This window comes from Oncorhynchus mykiss, chromosome 31, assembly GCF_013265735.2.
Source record: "Oncorhynchus mykiss isolate Arlee chromosome 31, USDA_OmykA_1.1, whole genome shotgun sequence".
Lineage (NCBI taxonomy): Eukaryota > Metazoa > Chordata > Actinopteri > Salmoniformes > Salmonidae > Oncorhynchus > Oncorhynchus mykiss.
This window is the reverse complement of record NC_050571.1, coordinates 33140985-33153728: the sequence shown is the minus strand read 5'-3', so window position 1 is coordinate 33153728 and position 12744 is coordinate 33140985. Positions and strand designations below refer to the sequence as shown.

Genomic DNA, 12744 nt, shown 5'->3' with positions numbered 1-12744 from the left:
TCCACCCTGGGTCCCCAATGTCTCATACTGAACTGACCACATGTTCCACCCTGGGTCCCCAATGTTTCAAATTCAAAAATAATTCAAAACGGCTCTCTTCGAGAGTCTGAGAGATAATTTGTCAGGAAAGGCTGTACAGGTCTACCACCTACTGGTTTAACTGGGGGAAACAGCCTGTTTCCAGAAGGCCTTTACTTCACCTGTGAACAAACCATGTCATGATGAGGGTGTTTTAAAGCATTAAATCAACTAATCACATAACAGCAATAACCTTCATTGGGTTCACTGGCGATTTTGTATGAGAAAGCATGTGTTGCACAGCACCATCAGCACCACACTGAATATACCGGAGTGTCTGGTATATATATATATATATATAAATAAAAGAGTTAGAGCACCTATGCCTTAAGCATGGAAGTCAACAACATTGAAGAGACCATTACATTTGTATTGGGAATGTACTGTATTTATTGCAAAAGGGATTACTTCACATTGTATTGCGCATATAATGCAGTATACCTGATGACTCACCAATAATGTATTTCCTTTGCTCTATCAATCGCTACATACCTTAAGTCTGAAACTAACATCCTAGAAGTCATTTGAGGGACTTCAAAATGAGGGGCGTTGTGCAAAACAAATGAGTCAGCGATCGGGTGGTCTCTAACAAATGTAGCCAGAGTATCAAAGTTGATCACGTCTTCATGTAGGCTGGCTCTGGCCTAACCTAATGTAGCACCTGAAACAAGATCCCCTACATACTGGTCTTGAGAAGAAAATAAAAAACTGTCGGGGGAGGTTCCCTTCTGAACTGTTCAACCAATCCAGTAAATGTGGAGGGAGGAGTTCAAATGAAGTGTCGCCTTGTTAACGTCCAAAAGTGGCTCGGCAGAGGCTAGATCTGACCCAACCCATCGGTTTCTGGGACCAATCAGAACGGTTAGAATGTGTTCGCATTGTGGGGGAGGGGAGGGGGGGGGGGGGCAAATCCAGACTCATCGTGGAGAAGAAACATAATTTGGTCGGAAGGATGTGGATGGGTAGCCAGGCAACAGTATGCAAGGACTACTGTATGCAAGGACTAGATTCCACTTTTTTTACCTTCACATTATGCATGACATAACTATATAGTATGCTAAAAAAAAATTGAAATGTATATTATTTTATACTAACACATTTGCTCAGAGAAAGAGATTGTTTAACATATAAAACATCTCAAAAAGATTGGGATCAAAATGATTGGATCCCCTGTTTTAAATACCCCAGCTAGGACAACAACACTGAGCCTTCTTCTAAAATGTTTTATGAGATTGGAGAACACATTGGGAAGGGATCTTAGACCATTCCTCCATACAGAATCTTTCCAGATCCTTGATATCCATCATCTGTGTTTATGGACTGCACTGTGGTGGTTCTTTGATGTTATGGGACTATATTGCTTCCACTGGTCCTTGGGCCCTTGTAAAAGTCAACGGCATCATGAACTTTACCCTGTACCGGGACATTTTAGCCCAAAAACCTGGTTGCCTCTGCCAGGAGGCTGACACTTGGCCGCAAGTGGATCTTCCAGCAAGACAATAACCACAGGCACATCAAAATACGCTCAGAAATGGGTTATTGACCACAAAATCAACATCAAGTCTCCAGACTTGAACCCCATTGAAAACCTGTGGTTTGAATTGAAGAGGGCAGTTCATGAGTGCAGGCAAAGGATTTTTACTAGGCCTAATCAACAACAAACAAAAAAATAAAACATTCGGAAGAACCATGACTCCCCCCTTGAACTGCTACCATAGGCCTAAACAACACAGCCATAAGAGCAGAGCAGGCCGGGGCTCAGGGTTGGAATATCCACTGCAGTGTGTAATGCAGTCTAGTTGTATTTACACCATCCCAGCAGCTATCTTAGAAATAGAACTTTGCTCTGTGCTTCTGCCAGCATGCACTTCGCAGCCTATAGTCTATGGATCATTTGATTGAGACCACACTAAATAGCCTACAGGAACACTTGATATTGCTCACTCAGCAGAGAATCAGAGATGTGGGACAGCATCGGACACACCGATACATAGACTTACAAGCAACTCATTCTAAAACACTGAGAAATACAGACATTTCATCAATTACAAATAACAGAAAAATCTCCCCAGCACTAAAAATACTAAACATTCCTCTGGACTGAAATTTTAAAAGCATGACTCTGCCCCATTTCCCTCCAGGTACCCATTATGTAAATTGGGATCCATCCCTAAAATAAATACAAAAATGTTGCATAAATTTATTTCATACAGTCTTTTTCTGCTCATCTTTATCAAGGCATCCAAAAATTCCAGACCCCACCGTAACATTACATTACCACACAACACCCAGTGTTGTCATTGCTCATCCTCCTGTTCCTTCATTTGCTGTAAAGACCCATGCTTTCTGCCTATGTGATCATCCAGGTACTTGCGACGGGTGAAGCAGCTGCCGCACGACTTACACTTGTGTGGCTTTTCTCCCGTGTGCGTACGTCGGTGCGCGTTGAGAATACTGGTCTGGGTGAAGCTCTTAGCACAGTGCTCACACTTGTATGGCCTCTCCCCAGTGTGCATTCTCATGTGGATGTTGAGGTACTTAGGGTTGACAAAACTCTTGTTGCACTCCGTGCACTTTGTCTTCTCTTGCTCTGCCAGATTTGGCCCCTCACTACCCAACACGTGCAGCTTCAGATGCATCCGCAGGTACTCCGGCCGATTGAAGGCCATGGCGCAGTGTTCGCAGCTGAATGGTTTCTCTCCGGTGTGAATCATCTTGTGGCGGTCCAGGTGGGACTTCTGGATAAAATGCTTCCCACACACATTGCACAGGTGTGGCCTCTTTTCCTTGTCCGTGTGGGAGTACATGTGGCGTTTGAGGTATGTGAGGTGGGTAAACTGTTGGTCACACTCATTGCATATGAAGTCCTTGGTCCCCTTGTGGTGAACCTGCATGTTGTGAATCTTCAGGGTGGTTTTGCTGCCGTAATCTTTGCCACACTCTTCACAGTGGTAAGGCTTCTCCCCTGTGTGACGCTGAAGGTGCCTACTCAGCGCAGCCCTGTTTGGCAGGACCTTTTCACAGAAACTGCAAATATGAAGTGTTTTCACCCTTATCCTTTTCTCTATGGGTGGTGTGAATCTTATTCTTGGTGCCTTCAAACCCATGGCACCTTGCTTTTTGCCTTTCTTTTTAATGGTGACGTTTTCAGAATCTGACTTTATTGTCTTCTTGCTCTTGGGTCCTCTCTTTCTCTTTGCAGGTAACACCTCGTGTTCAGTCTCCTTCTCTGAATGGTCAGAACAGTGCCACTCCTCTTCACTTAAGTCTTTAGACTCAGTCTGGGAGCCTTGGTCACTCTGCTCACTTAGGTCCTTAGACAGAGTCTTGGCATCTTGGTCACGCTCTTCTTTGTGGAAGTCCTTGGGCCAGGTCTTGGAAATATGTTTGCCTGATTCACCATCACTCTCTGTGTCGCTGGCCTCCTTGGGAGGACTCTTGGAGCTCTTCTTTTTAGATTTCTTAGACCTCCTCTGTCTTTTTCTGAGGGTCGTGTCGTCAGCGTGTTCTTCCGTCTTGAAGTGGGCACTTTCAACTTCCACCACGTCTTCAGAGGGAGTCCTGGTTCTTACCTTTTTAGACTGGCTACGTTTTTTTCTAGGGGGAGTTTCTTCAGCCTGTTCTCCCAATTCATAATGATCACTTTCAGCTTTGTCCTCTCCACGAGGCGTAGTTTTTTTGGGGGGGCTGCGCTGCTTCCTCCTCTTAGAAGCAGAGGCCACTTCAGTCTCCTCCTCCACAACATCCTCCACCTCAGGCTCAGACTCCGTATTATATTTTTCAGTCTCCGCTTCAAATACATCGAAGTCACTACATTGCCTCCTCCTTTCTCTGGGGGAAGCCACCACGGTTTGTTCATCTGACAAATTGTCATCATCCTTCTCTTTGCAGCGAATATTGGTCCTTTTCTTTTTTGAGTTGCTATATTTACATTTTCTTTTTGTGCTCTCCTCTAGCTGTTCACCAGGCTCGGCCCCGGAACAGTCACCACAATCCTTTGATGGAGACTTTGTTCTTGTGTTTTTGGAGCTGCTCCTTTTCGGTGGGGAGGCCTCCTTGTCGCTCTCCTCCCCAGAACCAGACACGGGAGAAAAGCCCCTCTCTTGTTCTTTTAGAACACTAGAACGCGTCCTGGGACTTTGCCTCCGGGAGTTTCTCTGAGGAGTTCTCAGCTGCCTCTCGGAGCTTTGAGGAGTGGCCACCTCCGGCTGTTGTTCTTCATGATAGGCAACCGGTTCTGTGGGAAACAGAGGGGTGGTTTTAGATTGTTTTTTTTAACTTTATTTTTATAATTCCAAAGTTATAAAAAAACAACATGAATGAAGGAATTACATTTTATTTTCATGTGTAATATCTCCAAATGTCAACCCATCCCTTATGGGATTGCATAAAGAGTAAAAAATAAAACATTTATATAAAGAAAATGTAAGGTAAAAATCTATACAAAATAGTAAATTACATCCCTAAGAGCAGTAAAAAAAAAAAAAAAAAAAAATATATATATATATATATATATATATATACATACAGTGGGAGAACAAGTATTTGATACACTGCTGATTTTGCAGGTTTTCCTACTTACAAAGCATGTAGAGGTCTGTAATTTTTTTATCATAGGTACACTTCAACTGTGTAGAGACGGAATCTAAAACAAAAATCCAGAAAATCACATTGCATGATTTTTAAGTAATTAATTTGCATTTTATTGCATGACATAAGTATTTGATCACCTACCAACCAGTAAGAATTCCGGCACTGACAGACTTGTTCGTTTTTCTTTAAGAAGCCCTCCTGTTCTCCACTCATTCATTACCTGTATTAACTGCACCTGTTTGAACTCATTACCTGTATAAAAGACACCTGTCCACACACTCAATAAAACAGACTCCAACCTCTCCACAATGGCCAAGACCAGAGAACTGTGTAAAGGCATCAGGGATAAAATTGTAGACCTGCACAAGGCTGGGATGGGCTACAGGACAATAGGCAAGCAGCTTGGTGAGAAGGCAACAACTGTTGGCGCAATTATTAGAAAATGGAAGAAGTTCAAGATGACGGTCAATCACCCTCGGTCTGGGGCTCCATGAAAGATCTCACCTCGTGGGGCATCAATGATCATGAGGCCGTCATGGATTAAAATCCTGCAGCGCACGCAAGGTCCCCCTGCTCAAGCCAGCGCATGTCCAGGCCCGTCTGAAGTTTGCCAATGACCATCTAGATGATCCAAAGGAGGAATGGGAGAAGGTCATGTGGTCTGATGAGACAAAAATAGAGCTTTTGGTCTAAACTCCACTCGCTGTGTTTGGAGGAAGAATAAGGATGAATACAACCCCAAGAACATCCCAACCGTGAACCGATGGAGGTGGAAACATCATTCTTTGGGGATGCTTTTCTGCAAAGGGGACAGGACGACTGCACCGTACTGAGGGGAGGATGGATGGGGCCGTGTATCGCGAGATCTTGGCCAACAACCTCCTTCCCTCAGTAAGAGCATTGAAGATGGGTAGTGGCTGGGTCTTCCAGCATGACAACGACCCCATATACACAGCCAGGGTAACTAAGGAGTGGCTCCGTAAGAAGCATCTCAAGGTCCTGGAGTGGCCTAGCCAGTCTCCAGACCTGAACCCAATAGAAAATCTTTGAAGGGAGCTGAAAGTCCGTATTGCCCAGCGACAGCCCCGAAACCTGAAGGATCTGGAGAAGGCCTGTATGGAGGAGTGGGCCAAAATCCCTGCTACAGTGTGTGCAAACCTGGTCAAGAACTACAGGAAATGTATGATCTCTGTAATTGCAAACAAAGGTTTCTGTACCAAATATTAAGTTCTGCTTTTCTGATGTATCAAATACTTGTCATGCAATAAAATGCAAATTACTTAAAAATCATACTATGTGAATTTATGGATTTTTGTTTTAGATTCTGTCTCTCACAGTTGAAGTGGACCTATAATAAAAATTAGACCTCTACATGCTTTGTAAGTAGGAAAACCTGCAAAATCGGCAGTGTATATTCTCCCCACTGTACATATACTGTTGAAGTCAGAAGTTTACATACACTTAGGTTGGAGTCATTAAAACTTGTTTTTCAACCACTCCACGCATTTCTTGTTAACAAACTATAGTTTTGGCAAGTCGGTTAGGACATCTACTTTGTGCATGACACAAGTCATTTTCCAACAATTGTTTACAGACAGATTATTTCACTTATAATTCACAATTCCAGTGGGTCAGAAGTTTACGTACACTAAGTTGACTGTGCCTTTAAACAGCTTGGAAAATTCCAGAAAATTATGTCATGGCTTTAGTAGTTTCTGATAGGATAATTGACATAATTTGCGTCAATTGGAGGTGTACCTGTGGATGTTTTTCAAGGTCTACCTTCAAACTCATCGTGAGACATCGTGAGAAAATCAGCCAAGTCCTCAGAAAAAAAATTGTAGACCTACACAAGTCTGGACCACGTAGCCATCATACCGCTCAGGAAGGAGACGCGTTCCGCTCCTAGAGATGAACGTACTTTGGTGTGACAAGTGCAAATCAATCCCAGAAAAACAGCAAAGGACCTTGTGAAGATGCTGGAGGAAACAGGTACAAAAGTATCTATATCCACAGTAAAATGAGTCCTATATCGACATAACCTGAAAGGCCGCTCAGCAAGGAAGAAACCACTGCTCCAAAACCTTAATAAAAAAAGCCAGACTACAGTTTGCAACTGCACATGGGGACAAAGATCGTACTTTTTGGAGAAATGTCCTCTGGTCTGATGAAACAAAAATAGAACTGACCATCGTTATGTTTGGAGGAAAAAGGGGAAAGCTTGCAAGCCAAAGAACACCATCCCAACCGTGAAGCTTGGGGGTAGCAGCATCATGTTGTGGGGGTGCTTTGCAGCAGGAGGGACTGGTGTACTTCACAAAAGTGATGGCATCATGAGGGAGGGAAATTATGTGGATGTATTGAAGCAACATCTCAAGACATCAGTCAGGAAGTTAAAGCTTGGTTGCAAATGGGTCTTCCAAATGGACAATGACCCCAAGCATACTTCCAAAGTTGTGGCAAAATGGCTTAAGGACAACAAACAACAAAGTCAATGTATTGGAGTGGCCATCACAAAGCCCTGACCTCAATCCTATAGAAGATTTGTGGGCAGAACTGAAAAAACATGTGCGAGCAAGGAGGCCTACACACCTGACTCAGTTACACCAGCTCTGTCAAGAGGAATGGGACAAAATTCACCCAACATATTGTGGGAAGCTTGTGGAAGGCTACCCAAAACATTTGACCCAAGTTAAACCATTTAAAGGCAATGCTACCAAATACTAATTGAGTGTATGTAAACTTCTGACCCACTGGGAATGTCATGAAAGAAATAAAAGCTGAAATAAATCGTTCTCTCAACTATTATTCTGACATTTCACATTCTTAACTGACCTAAAACAGGGAATTGTTATGAGGATTAAATGTCAGAAATTGTGAAAAACTGTGTTAATATATCAGGTCAACTGACTTCAACTGTACATAACACTGTATATATACACACATACATACAAACACACACACACACACACACACATAACATATACAGATACATAAATACAGAAAACAAAAGAAACAGAAGTCACTTGAACCCAGTCTGGCACAAAGAGAATATTCATATGGGAGACCAACCTACATCCACCCGTGCCATTAACCACATTGAAGATACATATTTGTATCATTTAATTACAGGTGGCCCTTTTTCTTTTATTCCAGGCTTCATCTAAATATTCTCTACAAACAAAAATACACAACGGACAACAACAACAACATTTCCATTTTTCCTCGTCGCTCAGCCACATAATGCCAGGATATATCTGGTGTGCTTCCTGGAATAAGAGCAAGTGTATATGGTGGTAGAAATGACAATAGAGGACACAATGAGTTTCATTCTCTATTTCTTCCATGTCAAAATAGTTACACAGTGTTTCCTCTTCCATTTCACCACGATACCGACCGGTTTCAATACGCAGAGGCAATAACCCTGATCTGACCGGTTTCAATACGCAGAGGCAATATCCCTGATCTGACCGGTTTCAATACGCAGAGGCAATATCCCTGATCTGACCGGTTTCAATACGCAGAGGCAATATCCCTGATCTGACCGGTTTCAATACGCAGAGGCAATATCCCTGATCTGACCGGTTTAAATACGCAGAGGCAATAACCCTGATCTGACCGGTTTCAATACGCAGAGGCAATATCCCTGATCTGACCTGTTTCAATACGCAGAGGCAATATCCCTGATCTGACCTGTTTCAATACACAGAGGCAATATCCCTGATCTGACCTGTTTCAATACGCAGAGGCAATAACCCTGATCTGACCGGTTTCAATACGCAGAGGCAATAACCCTGATCTGACCGGTTTCAATACGCAGAGGCAATATCCCTGATCTGACCGGTTTCAATACGCAGAGGCAATATCCCTGATCTGACCGGTTTCAATACGCAGAGGCAATATCCCTGATCTGACCGGTTTCAATACGCAGAGGCAATATCCCTGATCTGACCTGTTTCAATACGCAGAGGCAATATCCCTGATCTGACCTGTTTCAATACGCAGAGGCAATATCCCTGATCTGACCTGTTTCAATACGCAGAGGCAATATCCCTGATCTGACCTGTTTCAATACGCAGAGGCAATATTCCTGATCTGACCTGTTTCAATACGCAGAGGCAATATCCCTGATCTGACCTGTTTCAATACGCAGAGGCAATATCCCTGATCTGACCTGTTTCAATACACAGAGGCAATAACCCTGATCTGACCTGTTTCAATACGCAGAGGCAATAACCCTGATCTGACCTGTTTCAATACGCAGAGGCAATATCCCTGATCTGACCGGTTTCAATACGCAGAGGCAATATCCCTGATCTGACCTGTTTCAATACGCAGAGGCAATATCCCTGATCTTCCCTGTGCACATAGCGATCTCTTGCTTTTAGGTAGGTTATACATAATATATCTCTCACTCACGAATACACCCATAATCAAACAAAAGGTTCTCAATTTGGGTTTTTGATTAATCTCCTCCACCCATTCTTTTTTCCAATATTGCATCAACAGTTCTTTTTTAATCATATCTATGTCTCCCTTAATTTGGTTTTCGTACAGATTTTCAAGTCTGACTGTGAACAAGGTCGGACATTTCAGTTTCCCAGGCTCGCCCTATGGATAGATCCCACTAAAAAAACTTGACTAACTATTCTGGCAGTTGGCATATCCAACAGTCTATTCCAAAGTATCACAATACACACCTTCCATCTCACCTCACTGGGTTCCCAGCCCATGTCCCCAGTTATTGCAAGTATAGGTGCAAACTTGTGGACACCTAAAAAGTAACGTACTGCTCTGTTGTGGACATGTTCGTTTTTAAAACACCTCTTAGAACCCCACACTCCAAATGAATAGTCCAGCACAGGACACAAAATCCTTGAGTGGTTTTGTTTTTTCCTATAACTCCCCCAAGAGCTCTACTTGCTGAGTCGGCTAGGGCTGATGTTCCGTATAGAGAGGTAATATGTTAATCAATAAAAAGACCCAAATATTTAGAATTGCTAGTAAACTCACGCATGTCTTCACCAAAACAAAACTGAAAAACACTTCTCTTAGTACCTGGTTTTCTAAAATCCAGATTATTTCTGGAACATCTCTATCAATACGGGATTTACAGAGTTGAATAAAAACCTGTCGATAGAAACATCTTGAATAATAGTTCTTGAAGATATGATTTAATATGAGTGTAAACTGCATGGTGGAGAGAGCATTACGCTGTCCTTTTGCAGCGTAGAGTAGAATAAAATACAACATGTAGTTTCTATGGACTAAACGTGTTGTATTTCTCATTAGGTTTTCCAAGGATAATTAAACACAAACTGTTCCTAACAAGAATCCCCAATGAAGTTATGATGACTTAATTTAGGCCTTAGGACTCCCTAAGGTTGACCAGGTGTGTGTGCAGGGAATAGCCATATAGCCTATGCCTCTGTACTGTTCTATCAGGTATTATAAACTGGGTGGTTCGAGCCCTGAATGCTGATTGGCTGACACCAGTGGTATATTAGCCCTTATACCACTGGTATGACAAAACACGTATTTTTACAGCTCTAATTACGTTGGTAGACAGTTTATAATAGCAATAAGGCACCTCGGGGGTTTGTGGTATATGGCCAATATACCACGGTTAAGGACTGTGTCCAGGCACTCCGCGTTGCGTCTGGAGGAAGAACAACCCTTTCGCCGTCGTATAAGCTTTTAAACCCTACTTACAGTCATTGCCTTCTTGCCTGATGATTCTGCATTTGATGAAACATAAACCAGCTAATAGCTAGCTTGTAACGTTAACATCTTATGGATACTTTAGCAAGCCACTTACTTCTTTTCGATCTCCGTGTAGCAGATTTTTTCGAAATAGTGTTTACAATATCGGTAAGGTATAATTTCATAAACTTCCACTCAACCTGCTCGCCCATTGTTGTCAACTAGCTACCAGGCTAGCTTCAAGACGTGAGGAAAGCAGGACATTTTTTTCAAAATAAAAGTCCCCCACGAAGTAGAAATGTGTCAATAACCTGTATTTATTCATGATATATGAAAAATAATTGACAAAACATTAACAATGGTTCATATTTGTTCATATTTAAGTGAAATTAAATTAAATTGCATTAAATTGTGGGCAATTCACTGTAATGAAATACTGTACACATTGGACTGTAGAGAAAAAACTGAACTCCGAGTCTGAAATAAACGTTAGGGGGGAAGGGGATACTCAGTCAGGTCTCTACTAACTCGTTTTGGAGGGGGACTTTGTCATACAGACTGTTGCTGGCTTTTTACCCCACCCCTTCATAGCCCACAATGCAATTTACTGTATATGGAATGCATATTGGACTGTAGAGGGAAAAAATGTACTACCTGTCTCAAATAGTAGGGTATTTTTTACCCTTATTTTACCAGGTAAGTTGACTGAGAACACATTCTCATCTACAGCAACGACCTGGGAAATAGTTGGGGGGGGGGGGGGGGGGGGTTAACACCCCTACTCTTATGATAAGTGCCATGGGATCTTCAGTGAACACAGAGAGTCCCCCGTTTAACATCCCATCCAAAAGACAGCACCAATCACTTCCCAGGGGAAGAGTGATATTTTTTTAGACCAGAGGAAAGAGTGCCTCTTACTGTCCGTCCAATACCTCTTTCAGCAGCATCTGGTCTCCCATCCAGAGACCAACCCTTCTTAGCTTCAGAGGCAAGCCAGCCGTGGGATGCAAGGTGGTATGCTGCTGTCTCGAATAAGCAAATATATTTAGTTTTGGAGGGGAACTTTGTCTTGCTTGTCCCCTCCATAGTCCCCAATGCAATACACTGTATTTGAAATACATATTGGACTGTAGACAGAACAAACTTTACTACCTGTCTCAAATAAACTGGTGTGGAAAATACTCAGTAGGTCTCTACCAACCAAATATAGTTTGTTTTGAATGGGGACTGTGCACTGGCGGAGGGGCCCATGAGCTTGTTTAGAATGACAGGAAATTAGCTTTCAAAATGCAAAAGTTTAGAATTGCAGGAAATTAGCTCAGGGATTGTTGAAAGTCAGGACAATCCTTGTCCGGCAGGGAAACTTTATTTTATAGTTGAGAAAATAGATTTTGTGGCATTATTTCAGCTTAAAATGTACATTTAGGGGAATTTTATAAGGGAAAATATTTGTTTTGGGAATTTGCGCTATGCCACTGGGACTGTGTTGTACGGCCTACAATGCACTCTATATGAAATACATATTGGACGGTAGAGAATGAACATTACTATCTGTCTCAAACTGGGGTGGGAAATACTAGATCTCTATTAAGCAAATGTGTTTAAGTTTTGAGGTGGACTGTGTGCTTTTCACTCTGTCCCCTGTATAGCTCCCAACGTAACACTATGCCCTCATTGTAAGCTGTTTGACCACAGTAAAAGTCCAGCAACACTTCCTATGAACTAGCTTTTGTTCAAACTCATCTGTTTTGTATTCTAGGGACTCTAGTGAGTAGACTGGATCCTGGTTTTATTGACATACAATCAAGAATATGTTCCTGTCTACTGTTATATGTTTACCGTATAGTGTCCAGGCACCCCACTTTAAGCTGTTTGACCACAGTAAAAATTCAGCAACACTTCCTATGACCTAGCTTTTGTTCAAACTCATCTGTTTTGTATTCTAGGGACTCTAGTGCGTAGACTGGATCCTGGTTTTATGGACACAGAATCAATCGTTTTCCCTGTACAGTGCAATTTGTTTGTGCAATACAACAAAAATACAGTGCCTTTTCTCAAATATTCAATTATTTTAAAATTGCATGCTTGGACAATAGCACCAGTAAATTAACATGAAGTATACAATCAAATAATGTTTTTTTATTTTTTGAATTGTATATTTTTTGCCAGTAGTATATTATTATGTTCTTTACATTCATTAACTTAAGGTCCAACCATTTCTCTATGTGCTCCACCGTATAATATCTTTATTCTTTATCTTATAAAAAGTAGTAATTCGCTTTAGTTTACATTTTTTCCCCAGTGTAGGTATACTTTTTTTGTACATCATTTTAAAATAATGAACTATGCAAATATACACTGCTCAAAAAA

At 41.9% G+C, this 12744-nt stretch overlaps 1 protein-coding gene across 1 annotated transcript; it reads right to left on the bottom strand.

Moving 5' to 3' along the window:
- Positions 1-453: 453 nt before the first annotated feature.
- Positions 454-10649, bottom strand: LOC110505043 (zinc finger protein 37 homolog). Its single transcript, XM_021583987.2, has 2 exons — positions 10490-10649; positions 454-4315 (listed from the first exon to the last, which is right to left on the bottom strand). Exons 1-2 carry the CDS (start codon positions 10584-10586, stop codon positions 2376-2378), a joined length of 2037 nt encoding a protein of 678 aa, XP_021439662.2. The 5' UTR covers positions 10587-10649; the 3' UTR covers positions 454-2375.
- Positions 10650-12744: the final 2095 nt, after the last annotated feature.